This window comes from Rhamphochromis longiceps, linkage group LG14 (assembly GCF_057381845.1).
Source record: "Rhamphochromis longiceps isolate RC_006_pf linkage group LG14, R_longiceps_female_GT1.1, whole genome shotgun sequence".
NCBI lineage: Eukaryota > Metazoa > Chordata > Actinopteri > Cichliformes > Cichlidae > Rhamphochromis > Rhamphochromis longiceps.
The window spans coordinates 36,551,020-36,573,085 of record NC_140570.1 but is presented as its reverse complement, the minus strand read 5'-3'; the positions used below and the strand labels follow the sequence as shown (position 1 = coordinate 36,573,085).

The window sequence follows — 22,066 nt, the reverse complement described above, 5'->3', positions numbered from 1 at the left end:
AGGGCCAGTGTCCTGAAACTTAAATGTGTCCCTGCTGCAACACATCTGAATAAATTAGGTCATTAGTAAGACTATAGACCTTGACTGCATGCTGAGGGGGCAACCTCTAACTATAAGTGTTTGGAAAAATGTACTTTTATCCATGTTCATTCACTCATGACCTGCTGTAATGTGAATCAAATGCCCGAATTGCCACCTCAGCATGCAGTCAAGACTCTACAGTCTAGACCTAATTTTATTCAGGTGTGTTGCAGCAGGGACACATTTAAAAGTTTCAGGACACCGGCCCTCGAGGGCTGGAGTTTGACACCCGTGCCTTAACGCATCGAGCTGCTGCCGTGCGATTGGCTGATATTTGCATGAACAAGCAGATGAGCAGGTTTACGGTACAAAGTGGCCCCATGAATGCACATGGAAATAAGATTATGTAAGCTGGCCAACTACCAGTTCAGCATACCAGTAACTGAACTTAAAATGGATTCTAATGCATTCACACACTTCAGTAAAACACACACTATACCCAAAAGGAAACTGGCACAAATCCAATGTTTGGCTTTGCTCTCACTTAAACTCTGAGTGAAACAGTTGAAATGAAACTAGTTGGGCATTAAAGTAGACCTGATATTTTCATTTCCAGCATCATATTTTCCACTTTGACCTTTACTAAAATAGCTTTGCATGACTCTCAGGTCAAAAATAAACTTACCTTATTCTAGGCTTTGGTGCAAACGCTCAGTTGCTTTAACACAAGGGTGGCGGAACTCCAGACTTCAAGGGCTGGTGTCCTGCAGGTTTTAGATATCATCCTGGGTCAATACACCCGAATCAAAGGATTAGTTGATTACCAGGCCTCTGGAGCACTTCAAGACATGTTGAGGAGGTAATTTAGCCATTTAAATCAGCCATGTTGGATTAAGGACACATCTAACACCTGCAGGCCACCATCCCTTGAGGCCTGGAGTTCCCCACTCCTGCTTTAACTCATCTACCTTAAGTCAGATGATTTGGTTTTTGATTGGCTGTCCCTTAAAAAACAGGGTTGAACAGCAGACAACACAAAACAGCTTTTAGCTCATTATTTGCACATATTAATCTTGCACCGTTACACACGTAAAGCTTTTAAACATCACCCTCATTTAGTAGCACCCAACCTTGTAACAGTAAGGCAAAATAAGAATCAGTTGTTATCCTTTAAATAATGACTTGAGGGTTTTTTTTGTAACTTCTACAGTTCTTATATGTAACATTTTAAGATTCTGAAAAGGTACAAATGCTGTGAATTGAAGAATAAAAAGACAAACATGGCAACATATTACAAAGTTTCTTTAATTTACAACTTTTCATAGTGAATGCAAGCTACATTTTACTACACTACAACACACACACAACTTATTTTACAGTATCGGATAACTTCACTACTTTTAACTTTACTGTTCACATCAGTTTTACTATTAAAGTGCATTTCAAGTGTTTCTCTGATGGACACCATTCCAGATGTTTGAAGTCACAGATGTGGACAGGTTTTTGTTTGAAAATTTGGTTCTCTCTTAAAATTATTCACCACAATTAAACGCTCAGTTTTATTTATCTGGTGTCATTTTCTTTTCTTCATCCTTTGTTCACTCCCTCCATTCTTATGTTGAACATTTAAAGACATAATTATCAATGTTGCATTACATACAGGCAGACGCTAGGGGGCAGCAGCATAAAGCAGGAGGTAAACTGCTCATCTGTGGCTTCCTTGCTCTTCATGACCTACCCACATAAAAACGACTACTTAAACAATGTCTGATTAAATAAGATTCCCCTTAACGCTCCTGCTGCTTCAAATACTCAATCTGAGGTAATGATCTCAAGCTTTAATAAGTTTAATTTATTGCAGTTGTGATCATTTGTGGTGTAAAGATAGAAAGGTTCAAACTAGCTCAAGTCTGACAGTGCTATGAACATAGATGGATGAATAGGTGGGAGGTGTTTTGACCAGGAAGAAGAATAAGGAGATAAACAATGAATGCACCCACATAAAAATGTAAAATATTCAGCTTCAGCACAAATACATTAAAGACAATATTTGTTTGTCAGTGAGACAAACCTGTCGCAGAAAAGCAAGAAGACCAAAGAGGAAACAAAAAAGGTAAAAAAAACAAACAAAAACAACAACAACAACTAAACTGTATCAGAAGTTTTAGGCCGAAGCCCATCATGTGCAATCCTGACTGTAAACAGCACAGTTACACTGGTGTGTCAGAGGGAGATGTTTTCCTTTTAGCCCTGGTTGGGAGAATCTGTTCCTGTGTGCAACACGAGGTGCAATACCCACTCCTAAACTCTTTGGTGGCCCTCTATTTCTCAAATACTCAATCCTGAAACTCATCTCAATCCTCCTTAATGTTTCCTCCAATGGATTTTTTTAAATGAGTTGAAAATAAACAAGAAGAAGGAAAAAAAAGAAAAGAATTCAGAATCAGCCCACCAAGTCCTCATGTTCCATCAGTGGTTCAAGACGTAAGGATTTGTGAGAGATGGAGCTTCTTTCCCTTTTCTCTCCGTCCTCACAGCTCAGCCCCTGTTGATGGTGTTGTAGGACACCTGTGATCCCGGCTCAAGGTGATTGCTGGCACCCTTTTCTGTCTGCCTCTGGGGACTCTCGCCGTGATCCACGATGGGCTCTCTGTCCTCATCCGGGTCAGAATCTTCACAGCGAGGCAGCTGTAGCATGGTAGTCAGGCCATGCACATCAGACATCTTGTGGAAGGTGCGTAGCAAGAGGTACATCATCATCAGACCCAAGAACAGGTACACTGGAGACAGAGAGAGAGAAGCCAGGAGGGAAGGGATGGATTTTTTTAAATGCAAGGATATTTAACAGAATTTGACTGGTGATTAATTTCGATAAATGTTTCAGCCTTTCTGCTGTGGCTCCAAATACCACATAAAACCACATGTAGGTATTCTCTCTTTGACTGTGCTGGTGATCTGTTTATTATGCAACACTGAGGTTGGAAAAAGCAATACTGCAGCAGGTGTGATACTAAATCTATCAGCTTATGAAAACCAGCAGGTTATGAAAATGTTAAAGCTCTTTACAGCTTTTAGGCATTGGTACACTACCAGTACATGCAACCACAAATAGCTGTGTGGTGCATTATGTGCAGAATTTAAAGTATATTATTTGTTGGTATTAATTAAAAATAAATACTACAAAGATGCATGGTTACTTTATGATCTTAGACAAGCAAGAAACTTACAAACTCATGTAGCTGGTAAAGAGAAAATAAGTCCGAATACACTTGACTAACAACCAATTTTTAAACATTCATTTAACCAAAAGGAGAACAAAAGTGCCCTCAAGGTGGCAAAGGTGAAAATAAAATCTCAACCTTTGTTACTTCTGCTCTGATTCTTGCGAGTGCCTTAAAGAAATCCGTGTGGTTTTACTGTGTAATGTGTGCATTAAGCGGAGTTCAGGCCATGAGCAGCAGTCACTCACAGCACAAGCAGGCCAGCTCTAAGAAAACATCATTCGATGTTACAAATGTAACGCATGTTTCATATGAATTAGTCTGACTAGGAGTTTGAATCTTGTTCTCACAGACTATAAAACTCATCATGGTTAAAAACAGCAGCTGGTGATGAGTTTAAGATTGGTTTAAACTCCAAACTTCCCAGAAGATTTACCTCTCACTGTATCTGTGTAGGTTGCCAGTCATTCAGGTTATGGTAGTTTTATTTAAAGGCTAGCAAGACTTGTTTTTTAGGTTCGGGGATTCCCGGGTATTTATTTGCAGTGCAGTGGAAGAGCCCTGCAGCAGTTGGCGAGTTTTTTTGACTTGTTCTTACTTAGGCAGCGATCAGTCTCTTCAGTTTGCAAGTTAATAGGGTCAAGCTGGCAGCTACGATCAGTTTGTGATTATAGATGTTATTGGTATAAGTTGCCAAAAGGTTGTGCTTATTGGTGCAAACTAACTCAGACTGATTGCCAACATACTGGGAATCAATCTGTTTTTAAAGTAGACAGCAATTACTTGCAAACAGTCACAAATCAGAGAGCGATTCCAGTCAGTCACCGTGACTGTTTGGAGAAAGTTTGTCTCCCACCAGGCAACCTGTGCATAAGGTTAACAAGGTTGTTCTTCTTCAACTAACCAAGGTGCATATTTATCCAGCATGTCCTGGGTCTGTCCCAGGATTTCCTCCTACTTGGACATGCCTGACACCCAAGTATGAGGGTATTAGGCCAAACTAAGGTTTTGTTTGCTCTAGAACATCGTTTCTACAACTTGACTGCAGTCGACCAGTCGATTGGACATGATTTGGAAAGGCACGCACACACACGCACACACAGAATAAGTTAGCAAAAACTGATGTATTCAACTGTACAAAATACGTTTCAACATGTCTGAAGCCTTTAAATAGCATAGCTTTATAGTAAACTTCATTGTACGTATTGCATTCAACCTTAATTTCACACAATCCTGCAAAGAATGACTTAAATACCATCAGCAGGAGCGATGGAAAACTCATAATTCTCATAATGCTCAAGAAAATGGCACGACGACTGAAAATGATAGAAACGTCTTTGCTAACAGAAAACTGCTTAAGCACCCTGTCCAGAAGATTACCTACTCTCATTTACCACATCTGCATTATTTTCTGAGTTATACATAAATATATATAGTTGTATACAAACGGCAAATGTAAAGTGACAGAACACAGTCCTATAGCATGCAAACGTAGGTCTGCAACGCTCTTCAAAGCACCTACACTGCTACCAATGCATAACCATGACAGCATATTTAGAAGGAAGAGGAGCTAAAGTAGTTTTTCAGTTTTCAAAATAGGTTCCTTTTCAATTTTACCACACAGCACTTCGGCTGAGGAACAATGCATCAGGCTGCAGTCTGTCACTAATCCTCTCCAGAACCACCAGGGGCTGTTTGGGTTAATCTGACTCGACCTACACTGTTATATAAAGCAGCCTGAGGGACAAGAGAGCAACATCGCCGGTCCCTGTGAGCTACTCCACTCGGCCTCCTTCCAACCTGAAGTCAAGGGATTAGCTGTGGGCAACACGAAAGAAAACACAGCTTTCAGCAGAGCTCCTGAGCTCCTCATCAAAATGAAACACGTTAACAGGTGAGATCAAAGGAGTTAAAGTACTACAGGGTGAATTTTCCTTCCTAGTTAAGTTGCTGGAGGGCTCTGAGGAAAATTAAAGAAACTGTGTGAAATGCTGCATTCTCTCAATCCTGTAAACAGCAGAGCTCATTCATCCCAGTGTGTGTCTGTCAGATATTCACTGTAGATATTCACTCTGACCGAGCCCACAGAAAAAAAACAAACAAACAGCAAGCCTGCTTTTAGACACAAAGGTCATTCCAGCTCTGACTCGATTACCGAAAGGAAGCCCACAAAGAAGCTGAACAACAACAGCCGACTATGGAAATAACCTCCATCATGTGATAACAGAGTTTTTTTGATTGCCAGAAATAACAGACGGGCATCTAAGTAAGGTTTTAAACACGACGCACACATGCACATTTGACTCATATGGGAATACCCTCCTACACAGCGGTGGGCAATTGAGAAACGGGGACTGTCGTGACAGAACTCAATTCTGCTCATAATTATCTCTTTATAAGCTTATTAGTGCAGCCCTCTCACAAATACCCCTTCCATAATATCATACACTAATAAACATGTTATGGAAATGCACTCTATAAAGAGCACAGTCTTCATTTACTAATAAAACAAACAGTTTAGAAGCTCGACTTTAACTGATAACTGTTAACATCAGCCTGTTAAAATGCTCAGAGAGCCTTAACATGCAGATGTTAAGTGTGTATTGATCACCACAGTCACCTCCTTATTTTAGCTGCACTGTAAAGTATGGCGAGTGTTGGTGCAGAATGAAAAGGATTTGAATGCATGCACCAGAGTTCATAATTATCCCAATAATTACAGCGATTTTCAGACACAATTGGGAGATGTTGGTCAAAGTCAGAGAAATGAAAACCCTCCAGAAGGCGAGGCAGTCTTAATGCTCATAAGTAACCTTCAAACACCTGTGAGCATTTATCTGTCATTTTTATAGCATTACCTAAATTAACTTTTATTTCATTGGGTCACAAGAAAAAAAAATGCACGCATAGAATAATAGATTTCAATTCAACTCCATCCTGAAGACAAGAGCTCTTTGTTTCCTATGCTTGGCATGGACATGGATGTCTATATACCACTAAACAAAGGTCTTCCGGGGTTACGTGGGCTATAATTACAGCCGATGATTGATCTAAGCACTTACGCCCGACTTCACAGTCTGAGTGCTGTTGCACTTACCGAAGAACAAACGTCAAAGTCAGATATCACTTTATTTTGTTTTTGTGCGATTCTCCTCAAAGTCAGCTCAACTTCAAACGAGCTACACAGAAGAGTGAACTTCAATTTACAATTTATGAGGAACCGCCAACCTGTCAACCCTGACTTGGTAGCGAGAAAAAGGCAGCGAGAGGTGTTACTTCTCACATCAGAGGTGAGAATGAAGACAAAGCCACAAAGGTCAACTTCTGTCAGAGCAGCAGGACAAAAAAAGATTCAAGAGATTTTAATTATCTGTGAGTGTAGAACATATTGCCAATATGTTCTACACTCACAGATCTCAATGCATCTCATGCAGTTCCTTTCATTGCATTGAATCCAGTTCTCTTTTAAAAAAAATACTATCAACTTTTCGGCCCCCAGTACTTCTCTCTTTAATGATTTTTGGAAAGACCGCCCTCCTCTCACTCTGTGCTTCTGCAGGTGTTTCAGATATTGTGGTGGACCTGCTCCCCTTTACAGCTCTGCAGGCATGTAGCAGCTACGTGTGACCCTCACAAGCAAACCACAGCAACCTCGGCGTGTGCCATGTACCCAGGTTATCAACCATTGCTACCACACCCACAGGTGCAGTGGAGTTTCAGCTATATTCTTAGCCATCATCAACATCAAAGCACAAACACCATGAAACAACCGGCTTTCTATCATGCTGGAACAAATTTAATGTTTTATTTTAATTTATGTTAGAGGTAAATAAATGATACCTTTTCTTTTTAGTGCAAGTCACAGGTCACATACAGTGTGTTTGGTGGTTAGTTACAGGAGCTGTCCAGGTTAAAAACCTGGTTGCTCCCATGTATTTACTCATCTTTAGTCACCACAGTTCAAACAATGCGTGGAGATTTTCCAGTAAATAAAAGGTTCACATTCAAAGCACACTGTACTGGATGTATTATTCTATCCATGATTACCTTCTTCCCCACCTCTCTTTGTGTATTTCATTTCACCCTATTCTTAGCATACTACTGTGCAAAATTTTAAAGCAGAGTTAAAATTTTGGCTGGACTGTGTGCGGCATCACAGGCACGCATATCCTCGTGCACATGCAAGTTTTTATACAGAAATTTCAGACATGAATATAGTCACCTAAGCACTGAACCCCAACTCAGAAGGTTGCTTTTACTTATTTATGATACATTTACTGTGAGATTAGGACTAAGATTAAAAATGGTGGTATGCAATTTTAAAGCATGTTTGTAAGACCCGACTGAGCTTAAACATGCACTGATATGAGCTCTGCTGTGCTCTGGGACATGATGAGACAACACCTTCTTCTCAAAAATACAGATAAGCAGTCTTAAAGAAGAGGTGTGTTAGCCTGGGACTGTGACTTCAGGGCCATGTCGTTACTAATGACTTCCACATAAGTTGATCCACTAAAGTGAAGTGGATCAGCGAGCAACTTTGGATAGAATAAATCCACTTAAAACATAGTTGGACAGCTTGCACTTCATCTGTGTTAGCATAAAATCCAAACCAAATAAAAGCTTCACTTTCAGACCATAAATGAAAGATTGAAGCAGTTGCCATAGCACCAAATATTAGTTTTGAATTCAGCATCTTAAAACCTCGCTCCTCACAGCCAGAGGTGACCGTATTTGGATGAAAAGGCGGAGTAATACGTTACAGACTAGAGCTAAATTGTAGTAGTGTCTGCTAATCAGTGCCAAGTAATAAGGGGTGCACAGCTGATAGAAATATAGTCTTGATCAAGATAATCATCTTGATATCATCTGCTGTTAGGAATGATCTTCTTGTGGCCACTAGATGAGCTGCAGTTTTCAGCTCTTTGTTTGATTTTTTTCAGAATCAGATTATGTTCATCTGTACACAAAGAATTTGTCTGTGTCATTACAAAATTAGCTTTCTATTAGCTTAACTTAACCTTAGTCTGCTTCCTCCTAACTGTGGTTATCAGCAGTATACTAAGTGGATTCACATCAGTTTTTGTTTTTTTCCATTATTATTTTATGTTAGAATCTGGCCGATCTGATGATATTACAGATTCATTTCTCTTTTTCTAAGCCAACTTTCCTAACTCTGTGTCCTAACTCAAATTTGACCTGAGCCCCTTACACAGAAATTATACATGAATTGTTAAGCGTTAATGCGTTATGTTTTAATAACAGGCAAGTCTGACATGATCAATGAGAAAATCTGTGTCTGTGAAAGTAATGTAACATCGGTTTGATTAGAAGCAAGTCCCCCGCCTGTAAGAAAAAGAGCCAAAAATTACTTTAACAATGTGGTTTATCTGAGCTGTAAGCTGGTTCAGCCCGTGGCTGCACTCTAATTGAGTGCACTGGATGAATGCATTTCTAGTCTACAAACAAACGGACTCACCCATGACAGCACTAAGATACAGTGTCCTATACTTCTGCTCTGGCTGCATCCCTGGCACAAAATCCCCCAGTCCAATGGTGCACAGAGAGATGAAACAGAAGTAGACGCCATCCAAAAAGCTCCAGGACTCCTCCAACTTGGTGAAGATGGCTGCTGGCACCACAAAAAAGCACAGCACCACCAGAAACAGCAGCAACACAAAGTGGACAGCAGTGGCGGGCCGAGGCTCCAGGCCTGATCTCTGAAGCAGGCTCACCGGAGCGAGGACCAGAGGGTACAGGAGCCTCTGGACACAGGCGGTGAGCACCAGCATGGTAAAGGGAACTCCTAACAAGGCGTAGAAGATGGAGAAAGCTTTCCCAGTGTCAGACAGAGGAGTGGATTGACCATAACCTGGAGGAACAGCAACATGACAAGTTTTAGAGGAAGTGGGAAATTAGATGAGATGATAGAAAAGACACGATAGAAATTGTTGTGCTTTTTCTTTACGAGAGTCATTCAATAAATCTAAATGTAATTTAATTAAAAACATTAATGTAACACTTTAAAATATTTGAGCTGTATTGTGATTTTGCAAGCTGCTATTTCTGGTGCTGTTGAACTGTATTGGATTACAAAAAAGGGATCTTATGTATTTTGTCCTTACTGATATAACTCAGATGCACAAAAACAATATATAAACAGTATAATGCAGTCAAATCAGCAGCCTCCACATTGATCATCAGCACTCAAGTCAATACAGCTCCAAAGCTTTCTAGCAAAAATGGAGCATTATAACATTAATGAGTTACTGGACAGCTGTAGAGCATAAAAATAGATTAATGTGCTAATGAGCACACTGATGTTACAGAGTCAGGTAGAGTTATTGGCTGCAACAGCAGCACGTAATTTGCCCCAGACTTTTTAACTTGAAGCTACAGAAAAACAGCAGCTTTAGTCAATGTCAGGGTACCAGTGCTGGTAGGAAGAAAATAAAATTCAGACTCCAGCATAAGCAACTCACTGAGGATCTGTCACAACTGCCTACAGGGATTATCTACCAGCAGAAGTGAAACTACTGCAAATGAATCTTCTGCTGGAGCTTTAACCTGGTGGCGTGATATAAAAGCTTTACAGCAACACAAAGGATAGGAACGAAAACAACAGCTGAGTGCAGTTAAAAGTACCTCAGACTGAAAACACTGACGCACAGAGTACTGACCAGAGAAAGATAAGACCAGAAAGGACTGTATCCTGTAAAACTGTTTATACAGTGTAAATATATATGTAAATAATCCGCCGGGGTGGGGGTTAGGAAGTTCCTTTATATTTGGTTTGTGCAAACAGCACACCATCTGCTGTATGTGATCACAAAACATTAGGTTACTACACAAACGCCAGAAAACAGCTTTCATTTTAAAATGGAGCTATAAAACAACCATCCAGCCCGCCGCCTGTGCAGAACATCTGTAGCCCTTTAAATTACAGCTGTTTGAGAAAAAGTCTGAATTCTGCCTGCATTTATTTAAATAGTATTTTTAGCCTGTAAAAGAATGACACAAACATTCCTGAGTAATAAAGAAAACATTATTATCCAGTCCTGCCATAATAACGTTATCCAAATCACTGGCCACATTTGGATGATGTGTTTACAAAGGTGCTGCCGGGTGTTCAAAGTACAAAGCTGTCTTTGTCAAAATCATCTCCAAAGGACATGAGCTGTGTGTAAAGTGTACGACTACAAAAACCTGGGCAAATGTTTCTATTGCCACAGACTGGTCTGCTGTCTGCAGCGTGAACGTGGTCACAATGTTGATGAGACAATGTTGATGTGCACGCTAAGAACGAGCACAGCCTTTGTTTTCTAGGGGGTCGTGAACTCATGCTTTAAAAACATGACGTGTTTCACAAACTAAAGATTTGATGTCACTTTGACTACAGAGCAGCTGAGATGACGACACAATCTCCTGTCAGTTAAACCGAAGCCTTCGGGCGTTTAACAGAGTTCAGCGTGAGCTCTCTTTCAAAGCAAGCACAGGTTCAAGGCAGATGTAGCTAAAGTTACTGTGACGTTACACACACACGCGCACACATATGCAGTGGACTATACTCATCCAGACAGCAGCAAATACCATAGAAAGTACCATTTCCCACTTTTAGTGTAAACTGGAGGGCTTGATAACGGACACATGGAACCGTTTATCTCTGCTGATGAAATCTGCATCACTCTGACCGAAGCAGACCGCTCCACACGATGATGCCCAGTGCTGATATTGCCCGTTGGTTTGATGTATTTGGCTTTGATCTGACTTTGCAGTTGTCACTTCAGTAGTTGTCACAAATAGATTACATTGAATTAACACCCTTTTACCCTGTTATGCCTCTGACACTACCAAAGCTCCACTTAGAGCCTCAGTGAGATTATCTGAACTAAAGTTTCTATCCAGGGGCATATTCAGTGCAAAGGGTACACAAAATTAGATAAGACAAATACATTTCAAGTTCAAGTTCAAGGTTCTTTATTTGTCACATGCATATTTAAAGCCATGGCATGGTCGGAGATAACGTTTCTCATACTTTTTTAAAACCAGCAAAACACAGGAGCTTACAGGCCTGTCTTAGTGTGGAGCTACTGTTCTTTGTGTTGTTTGTATTGCATATATACACACACAAACATTAGAAGACTGAATCAAGAATGTAAACAAATCAGGGTAAAAAGTATCGCCCTGTAAAATGGATTTGGGAAATTGAAAATTTTGCTTCTCTTTGTGATCGTTTTCCATGTTTTATGATCATTGCACAGTTATTAGCACCTCGCTCCTTTTTTTGGTAGCTTCTTGATAGCGCTGCAGTTTTGATGTAGATCTGTGGCCATCTTTCTGTCACACCTTAGTAGTTTGTGTTCCTGGTCACTTTGTCCTTGTCATTTCTGCTCTTATCTTCAATGCTTTTGTGTCCCTATAGTAAGTGTTGCGTCTCTGGGTGTGTGCGCAGAGTGTTTGATCAATGATGTCAGCCTCTGACTAGAAGGCATGTAAAATCACATGGAAGCTGTTGTTTGGCGTTTAAAATCTGACAATATGCCATTTATCCAATGTGCAGTGTAACATTTCATCCACTCGGTCCCAGCTATACCGGCTCATCAGCTGTTAGCTGCCTGCAGACTTTTTAGTAAGTCCCCCTCCCACCTTTGCTCTGTCCAAAAGTTCAACAGTGACACTGACAAACATTACAAAGAACATGAGCTGGAGGTTTTCTCCCTGCTGTTAGGGACACATGTCAGTCACTAAAGCTTAAATCTAGACGTGGTGTGTGGTAAAGCAGGTTGAAATTTTTTTTTAATTACTCCCCAAAATGTCCACTGATCGTAAAAAAACAAACAAACTATTGTTCCTTCTACTCAACATACTTGTTGGAGTGAGAGACTATAAATTTCACTATCTAAGTGCATCTGCTGCTTCCTCTTTTTGCCTTGAATTGAGTACCGGCATGTTAAAAAAAACTCAGTGAGATCATAACGCAGCTAAACACGTTACACCATTTAAGGAAGTGTCACCCAGCCTCTGCTGAACACAAAGGGCCATTCTGTTCTGCTTCATGCATGAATTTGCATTTCTTCAGCGATCATGCGCCAGTGTCATTTATAACAGCAAGCCTGTGAATGTGACCGCCTTCGCAGCAGTTTGCCAACACAGCGGAGCAGCAGTGCAATAAGAGCGGCACGAAGACAGCTGCTGCAGATGTTTGATTGTGACAGTCGTCAAAAACTGTCAAGCTCAAGTCGCCAACTTGACAGCTAATTTCTTACAGTTTTATCTTAAACAGTTAGTTTACTCTTTAGGTTGGTTATACACACAGAGACACTGGGAAGACTCAAACATGAGGGCGTAGCAGACACATCGTTTGCTCTGTAGTTTGACCTTCGCCCATTATTTTCTAGTCATTGATACATGCATACTCTTTCTGTAACTTTAAAGCTAGAATTAAAATCTAAGTGTACAGGTTTGTATCTAGTATGTCTTTAACATTAATTCAGATTTGCCACCACATCACAAGCTAGTGTGAGACAGTGGCAATATACTGCAATATCTTTGAAGTATAGCACAAAGGGAGGCAATATTGCCATGTTAATATTGAATAATAATGATAATTCGCACAAAGATACAGCAATGATAGATAATTCCAGCTTTTTTGGGGTATTTATTTATTTTTCAGTTACAAAGATATCATGATATACTGTGCATAATTGTTTTGCAATGTATCACAGAGTCACTGGATTGTCTGACCATACCGTGATAATAACATGTCACGAGTTAATCTGAGTCCTACCCCTAGTCTCATCAGAAATACCCTGAGTATTCAATTCAATTTTATTTCATTCATAAAGCGGTAAATCACAACAACAGCTGCCCCGAGGTGCTTTATATTGTAAAATAGAGCCTCTACAATAATAAAGAGAGAAATCCCAACAAGCAAACAAGCCCCTTTGAGCAAGTATCAGTTAACAGTGGGAAGGAAGGCTCCTTTTTAACAGAACCGGGCTCATGGAGGGGCAGTTATCTGGACTGAAAATCTGTCACAGTTCCTACACTATACAGAGGCACAGCAGTGAGTGTTTAAAACCTATCTGTAAAACACAGTGGAGACTCTGTCATGGTTTAGATCTGCATTTCAGCCACAGATGTTGGCGATCTTGTCACAATTGATGGAATTACGAATGCAGAAAAGTACCGTCAGACTTTTATCAACCATGCAGTGCCATCTGGAAACAGTCATTCCAAACACACTAACAGTACAAAAAAAGCACACAAAGCTAGTTTTCCATTGTGTTTTTCTCCATCAGTCATAGGTTGGCTCCATCAGCGCCTGGACCTTAACATAATGCATTTCAATTCTACTGTGTATCACATATGGTGATTCAAAGGGCTTCACATGCATAATTTAAAAAAATAAATAAATAAATAAATAAATAAATAAATAAATTGTCCACATATAAAAATTCAAAAACTGCAACAGATGGATCCCCAATTTTTCTGTCAGGAGTACTGAACAGATTACAGTTTGGCAGTGGAGGAGCTAAAAGGGCATGTTGGACTATGAGGAGACAAAATGTCAGATATGCAACATTGTACAAGTTCAAGTAAGATTTTATATATATATATGAGTATTTTAACTTTAGTTCTGTAGGATACCACAAGCCAGTGTAGCTGAGACTGGACCAATACACTGTGTTTTATAACACAGAGATTTGCAAAACAGTTGCTAAAGAAACTGTAAGCACCAAAGTCCATCATTTTACATAAGCTGGTCTGAGTGGAGAATAACAATTCTTTCTTCCCAAACTGATAACTGCAATACCATGAGAATAGAGTGGCAGTTAGTGGAGCAGCGTGACAGAATAGAGCAAATAAGCACTAAATATCCAAACAGGAGCTTTAAATGTCCTCCAAGAAGCCTGAAGAACTGATCCTGAGACTAATTAAAGAAATTACAAGAAAGCGTGGCTAAGAGAGTTCAGGCTGTGCTGGCGATTAAAGGCGATCAGACCGAATGTTGACTCTCAGGTTCATCAGAATTGTACAAACTCCGCTTTTGCTTTATGCACTGAATTTACATTTATGTTTGCACAGGTTTCAATAAAACATTGCATTCCCATTTTCCTGGCAAAATTAAGAAATAAGGACAGGCTTGAGACTTTTGCACAGCACTGTACTTCACAGCAATTAAAAATCAAAACAAAAAGTATGACCTGAATGCCATCTCATAACAAACCGCCCATCTGGCTTGGCTTGTTTTTCTAGTCATTTTTCTTTCAGCTGAGGTTAATTACGTGGCTGAAACTGCAGCTTTAATCACAGACACGAGAACGTTGTGACAAACATTTTTCCTTCCTGTTACTTAACATCTCAGAACATGCCTTGCTGGCAGGCCCACCATGCACTGCTTTTGCATTTTGCCTCAACATCCTGTTTAAACAGGAAATACATAAAATTAAGTGCACATTGTACCATTTTACTGGGTGTTGAAAAAATGTAGGTAAATGTGCATTTTTAATGGCAATAACTAAACCGGCTGAGAAGCTCTGGAAGCAGAGCGTGAATTTGTACCTCTGAACGACAGACAGCTCTGCGGCTCAGCTGAGAGCGTCCCACAGAGGCCCAGTGTGTCTAATTAAATGTCAAGGGTGTTGTTTTATGACACTGTGTATCCACAGCAAACCCTCACTGGATATTTTCGACAACACGAGGAGCTATTTGGTAAAAATGCATGAAAAATAAAACGAAATGTGTAGAATGAAGGGCTTTTTAAATGCAGGATTTTGTTAATCCATGTTTAGCTGCCCAGACAAGGATCGAACCAATCTTTGCTCAAACCTTTTTTCAGCGGAAGTTTTCAATGAATTTTTTTCCCCCCAGCCTGGGACCAGAAAACCTACTGATATTGTACAGTCATGTGAAAAAGGAAGTTTTCACTGGTCTCTGCACAATCTGGTCAGAGCATTTGAGCATTTGTGTCAACAATTTCACCAGATTCCCAGGAAGCATGTGGAATTGTTAACATCCCTGCAAACTCACCCCAAGGTTAGACTGTGCAATGCCCAACAACTACATCTGAGACTCCACAGGCCCCAGAGTGGGTGGCTTCACAAAGATGTGAGGGACTGCTAATTATACAGAAAACCTTTAAGTTACTGAATCACTTAGTTTTCTTTTCTTTTCTTTTTTTTTAAAGAAACAAGAGTCCTTTGAATACTCTTTTTCACATGATTGTATATTTAACTCCCGTGATTGCAATGACACCATAGAATAATTTGCCAAATTTTAAGGTTATTTGTAATGAAATTCTTGCATTGTCACTTAACTTCTCTCATAAAGTAGCAGGACTTAAGAGGAAGCCTAAACCCTCTGTTTTAATGTGAAATGATCTGATCCTACATTTCCCATCATGCAGCAGTATCTACTCTGGTTCTGTCATAAGCTCTCCAGTTATGACTTTAAAGTCTCCAAGCCCATTTCCAACACACGGACACCGCTGATATGAATTTTGCGTGTACAGAATACCATTTTCCCTCCAGCCTAAAGCCTGAAAAACAAAGCAAATATATAAACAACTAAACTAATCGTATCACCAAACACTTAAGTAACTAGGATTTGGTGCAATGTGCTTTATATTTGGGCCTGCAGGTAAGTGAGTCGTTCAAGGCCAGCAGAACACCACAAAGAACCCAGTGTGGACAACCTGGCTGGTCCCACAAAAACCTCTGTGATGTATTCTGCTCTCACCTTCACTTCCTGTAACATCCAGGTCAGGCTGCTACATACCGAACACCGAGCAGGTGCTCAGATCGCACAAGACCCACGAATATTTTGGTAACATCACCGATGTATGATAATCAATTTATGATAATCAATTTCCCCTTTTCTTAAATACCTGCTTTCATACTTTCAAAGTAAGACCAGAAATAAATCACATGATGAGGGAATTTCCCTCATCTACACGCAGATTTGGGAATTTTACAGATTTACAGATTAAAAGGAAACAACGTATAGTGGAAACTTTTTTTCTCCCCTGAGGTCGATACATCGGTTTGCGTTTAGATCTTAAATAGCTCAAGCTTTGAGTCACAGCTACAACATCCATAACACGTGGCAACATAACTCCAGAAAACTGCCACCTGCATTTAACCCAGCATTGTTTTTGTGTTTCCCTCCTCACACTAAAGCCACAGACGTCCCCTCAATGGACTGCAGACTTTCTTTGGTTCAGCCTGTTTGCAGTTTACGGTAACGCGTAACACTGCCGAGGCTCCACTGTGCGCAAAAACGCCCTCAGGTGTTTCCTCGCCAAACTTTCTTCACTTTTGTTTGCACTCACCGACAGTGGTGACCAGAGTGTTAGCGAAGAACATGGACGATGCCAGGTCCCAGTTTGAGGTAGCGGAGGCGTTTCTGATGAGGAAGACGCCGTACTTGTTGGCCGCCAGCACTTTGAGCAGAAAGTTTTCGAGGGACGCGGCGCTGACGCAGCTCTGGTTCAGAAACTCCTTCTTCAGAACTTCCATATCATGTCGCAGCTTGTCCTCCATCGGCCGCTCGATGGTGGAGAAAATCAGGGCTCCGAAAAGCAGGTAGATGACATAAAACAATATAAAGCCTACGAGCAACAGCCACGACCTGCCTACTAAAGCCATGTCTTAGGTTTAGTTCTGGAGCTACTCACTCTGTTCCTCTCTTTTCCTCTTTGTGTAAAAACTATTCGGGGGCTGTCCTAATTGAACTTGAACCCCTCCTTGTCACTGCATCCTCCTCCCACAGCAGGAACAGGGGGTGTGTTCAGCTCAGAGTCCGTTGTGCATCCTGGGTCCTGCACGAATCCAGGTGCGTTTATTCGTTTATTAGACTTAAATGATCACATCTTTCCCGTGATACACCCGTCCCTAATTTCAAGAAAAGCCTGAAAAATATTACCACTGTTCTTAAGAATCGCCAGAAAAAAAAAATCTCTGTGCTTGTAATAAAAAACGCCTGAAAAGAAAGAAAGAAAAAAAAAGAAAAACTAGAATAATAGCGTCTTTTGGCTTTTGGAATTGAACTCAGGACCTTCTTGCTGTGCGGCGACAGTGCTAACCACCGTGCTGCCTTACTTACGGAACAGTAATACCGTTTTTTTTCTTGCGTATTACGGCCCAAAGTGTTTTTGCTTTTATTTCGCATGTTTTGGGCTCAGAGGAAGTCCACACCCTTCCACACATTTAGCCCTCCTGTGTCCTCCTCTGAATGTGCCATTCAATATTTTGATAAGCAGAAGAAAAGTCATTCTGGATCCTGATGATGATAAGAAGAAAACACCCTATGAAATCCGCTAAATTCTTTCAGTGTTCATATCTTTGTTCAGTAGTTCTTCATGTAAACTGAGTCTATTCTGCCACGGAGGAATTCTGGTCAGTTTCCATGATATCCATGATCATCCCACTGCCTTTCCACAGCATTTTTAATGCTCACATGGACAAAAGATGTATGATGATTTATTCTTGGACTATATTAGAACTGTTTATCTTGATTTAAAATTCAAAATAATCTTTATTTGTCTTACACTGGGCCTTTGTGTGGCACCTCAGTTCATCCTCTATCTGAAAGGTTGTTTTACTACCTTTACCCCTCCCTTTAAGAAAGTTTTTCGTTTTGCTGCTGATCAACTGCTGCTCACTGAACAACACCTGAACAACAGGTGGGTGGAGCTGTTGTGCTTGAGCTGACCAGGTACTGATGCCATCATAGAGAGCCAGGGAGAGAAAACCCCCAAAACTGTTTGAAGCATGAGCTTTTGGCTCAAAGGGATTGCTTGTACATTCATTGGTCTTATTTTTCAAAACTTCATGTCTCATCCATCCATCCATCTCTTCTGCTTATTCAATTCAGGGTCACAGGGGGCTGCAGCCTTTCCAAGCTACCATAGTGGGGGACATCCTGGACAGCTCGTGACCATTACAGGTCCCCTTTAATTAAAAGTCCCTTCAGCAGCTACAAGTGTGAGTGTAGTAATTTTATCTCTAAGTACACCATGTTACAAAAACATAATTTGTTCCATTTGTTTATTTGAATCTATAGAAACTGCAAGTTAGTCAATGTTTTGGGAAAAACAAAAGTTCAATTATCTGAAATTCATGTCCTTAAAGGGGAAAAAATCCTGCAAAGACCTGACACAGGCCTGAGAGACACATCTGGCCCTTCGGTTGATCCAGCTGTTCATGAAGCCTCAGCAGAAATGGTCACAGTGTAAGGGAGGCTGTCAAGAAGCCCGTCTTAAGGAAGGGAACAGAGAGAAATATGCCAGATTACACTAGAACTGGACTGAAACTGGTCTTATACCGTGATTAGGGCTGAACGATTATGGAAAATAATCTAATTGCGATTTTTTGCCCCAATATTGCGATTGCGATGCGATATGCGATTATTTTTTAAGGTCTTTGTCTTCTGTATTATTAAACAAAGACAAGCAATACATCATATAGTATGGCCCATACTATATTACATTAATTTTAAACTGTTCTTTCCTGGAAGACAGACCTCTGTTATGATGACATGAGGTGATGCATGAATTGATGACTGACATTTTTATTTAACTTCTTCAATCACAACAGTATATTTGAACATACACAATAGTTTATTTTTAGCTTACAAACATCTGAGCATAAAGTGCTGACAAGGAACCCTGGTGTAAACATTAAAATGAAAGTCAGTACAATGTGCAGATTGCAGAAATATACATAAAAAAAATCAGTGGCTTTACCACACTCAGTTTTTCGACATCTGTGAACTACTAGACAGTCATTCAATTAAAAAATAATATTAAATAAATAAAACTAATAAATAAAAAATACACACATCTTACTGATCTTTGCAGTCAGTAACATTACACATAAAGTGCAAACATAATAGCAATTGTATAAACACACACACAAACACGCCTTTAAAATTTAAAGGCGTGAAATTGGACGGTCTAGTTCTGATTAGCGTCACCGCTGTCTCGGTGGAGTTTAATAAACTCGGCCGTCTGCTTCTTGCTATCTAAAATATAACCAGACACTGGTGTAAATTCTCGACTGTCTCATACTTCTGTTTAATAAGTTTTCTGTTTGACGTTTAGTCAGCTGTGTGAAAACCAAGGAGGAACCCACCCGGGGGATTAATAAAGTTTTATTTTATCTAATCTAATAACTTTAATCTCAGCCAAACCGATTTACTCACGAACAAACAAAACACTGAAAAAAGCCCAACAATAACATTTTTAGGTTGTCTAAGTGACTTATATATTACGTTTAACCCGAGCAGCGAAACTCCGCGGTGATCTGAAAATGATGTGCCGGGAGTTGTGCCGTTCTCGGCCGCATCAGTAACCCTCGAGCTCCCGGCTAGCTGTCGAGCTGGTGGGTAGCAGACGCCTCTGAAAACGTCGAAGCACTTTTGCAAATATGGGATATCTTGATAAACCGAGCAGATATTTGATGTTTACACAACTACTTTCTCGCCTGAAAATATGTTAAAAGTTTATTTTGTGACCCTGAAAGATTAGTATGAGTAATTTTAAAACTTAGTAGCGGCTGCCATTGCTGGAAACTGGAGTTTGGCTGGGCCGCGCTATGAATTCTGGGATATGGTAGTAATTTGGACAGCCTTCGGCACGTCGCTGTGACGTAATCGGTCTACAAATGTGGCCTCAGGAGGATGCAGCCCATGAATTTGGACATGTCCAGAGTATAATCGCAGCCTTTGCGGTTAGAAAATTGCACTTGATCATGTCGCGATATTATCGCAAATGCGATATATCGTTCAGCCCTAACCGTGATTAAGCCAAATTTAGTCCTAACCCCACCATCATTAGAGCAGCGTGGAATCATCATGACAGAGAACAAGCTGCAAAGAAGCGCTTTGAATGTCCTTCAAGAAGCCTGGACAGCTATGCATGTCATCTGTACTGTATTTCCCACAAATGTTGGACTTCCCCTTTAACTCAAGTTGGCGGAAACTTAACTGATCTGCCGCTTCATGTGACGGTCAGATGGGAGTTCCTGGGCTGTTCGGCTCTTACCCAGCGGTTACTAGGTACAACAAAACACTCTCACTGTGCTCTGTTTGCTTCTCCTGGAAGTAATCGCTGGCTTGTCTGTGCTGTTTATGCATAAGGCCAGCTGACTCATGCGGTGTAAACGGTGAGGTCAGGGCAGTCTGCTGCTCATCTGCCTGTTTTCTACCCTGCAGTATAAAGCTCTGTTATGATAGCACAGCGGGCAGGCAGCTGCTCTGACTCAGCAAATAAAGTGCTTAACTCTCTCTGCGCCACTGATCTCGGAAAGAGGTGATGGTGACATGCCACACAGGATAATCTCGCTAATACTGGATTATTTATCACGTTAAAAAGTGAACCAGTCCATGTCTTCAGCTTCTGATAAAATAAAATAGAATTTATTAGGCGATAGTGCTGCTAAAGCTGAAATAAGATATGATCTTCTATAAATATGAAAAAATTCCTTTACGTTGTATTCACAGGCATCTGTATGCAGTGATTTTGTGAATCACTTCAGCCCCTCTCGCAGTCTGCAACATGAATTATTACATGCAAGAACGCAGCTTGATATTTTACACGCTGTTTTCCTCACACAATGTCCCAGTTGGTTATCACAATGTGCACTATTATATGTCCTTGTATTAATAGTCAGGCTGTGATGGTAAACAGCCAACAGGCCAGAAATCTTTTGCCGTGTGACCAGCAGCTTTTTACCAGTTCAGCAGCTGTTATCAAGTTTGTTTTTTTTGAAGCCACATTTAAAACACAGGCCATCAAGTTTAGCAGACGTTTGGCTTGTTTTCTGATGTTCCACACTGTTTTGCATATGTTACAGAAGCAGCATTAAGTGTCATTAATCCTGCAGAAGTTGATGACTGTTCACATATTCAATACCAGGGATTTTATTCTAAAGTAGACATTTACAGATTTTACTTTTCCTGATGATGTAATATTTTCTAAAAATCAACATAATGCAATGTTTTTGCATGACAGAGTCAAAGTGAGACTAATTTTAATTGCTTTGCAGGTAATTAACTGAATTCTGCCCTGTAGACTAATGAAATCTTTGACCTACTGGAGGGTACGTGACAGTAAAAGGCAGATATAACAAAATGCATTAGGCTCTATGTGCAACAAATATTTAATGAAAATCAATTAAATAGATGTTATTAAAAGCCAACATTAAATGGTGCTAGAATAAAAGCAGGGACATTATCATCAGTCCTTCAAACATGGCCTGCAGCTCTGAACTTTTCTCAACACCGCCCAACAGTGGTGACCATCACACGGTGTTTAACTCTCCAGTTCCCAAAATACGACAGATTATGAAACTGTGAGGACAGAGCAGTAAATATTTACAGCTAGTGAGAGGAGATGTGTGTTACGCCCCCTGTCGGTGCAGCTCCTTTGCCTTGAACCATGTGGAGTATCTCCAGAGGTGGAGACATGTTTGAAGCTAAATGTGAAACAGGATGATTGCGGAAAATATCGTGACCTTATTCTCCTCAAACTTCCTCAAGTGAAAGTGTGAAAATGACAGTCTATTAAATGTTTGGTCAGTTTTTAACCAAAGCAGAAAAATTTGTTTCTATTTTGGTTTCACAGTTAATTTTCAGAATTTTCTTGTTTCAGTTTAGTTTACAGCTTCTGTTTGTCAGGCGCACAACAGTTTCTATTCTCGAGAAACATTCGTATCAAAGCCTCTTCAGGTTAAGTTGTCTTGATAAATTATATCAATGGCTTTCACAAAGACGAGACATATTTTCTGTATCTATATATTTCCTGTATAAGTATAAGAAAC

General features: G+C 40.2%; 1 protein-coding gene across 1 annotated transcript; it reads right to left on the bottom strand.

Annotated features, from left to right (window-relative positions):
* Window positions 1-1,666: 1,666 nt before the first annotated feature.
* kcnk6 (potassium channel, subfamily K, member 6) lies at window positions 1,667-16,932 on the bottom strand. Its single transcript, XM_085380397.1, has 3 exons — window positions 16,576-16,932; window positions 8,722-9,114; window positions 1,667-2,801 (listed from the first exon to the last, which is right to left on the bottom strand). The coding sequence occupies exons 1-3, from the start codon at window positions 16,889-16,891 to the stop codon at window positions 2,560-2,562; spliced, it is 951 nt and encodes a 316-aa protein (XP_085236523.1). The 5' UTR covers window positions 16,892-16,932; the 3' UTR covers window positions 1,667-2,559.
* Between the last annotated feature and the right edge of the window lie 5,134 nt (window positions 16,933-22,066).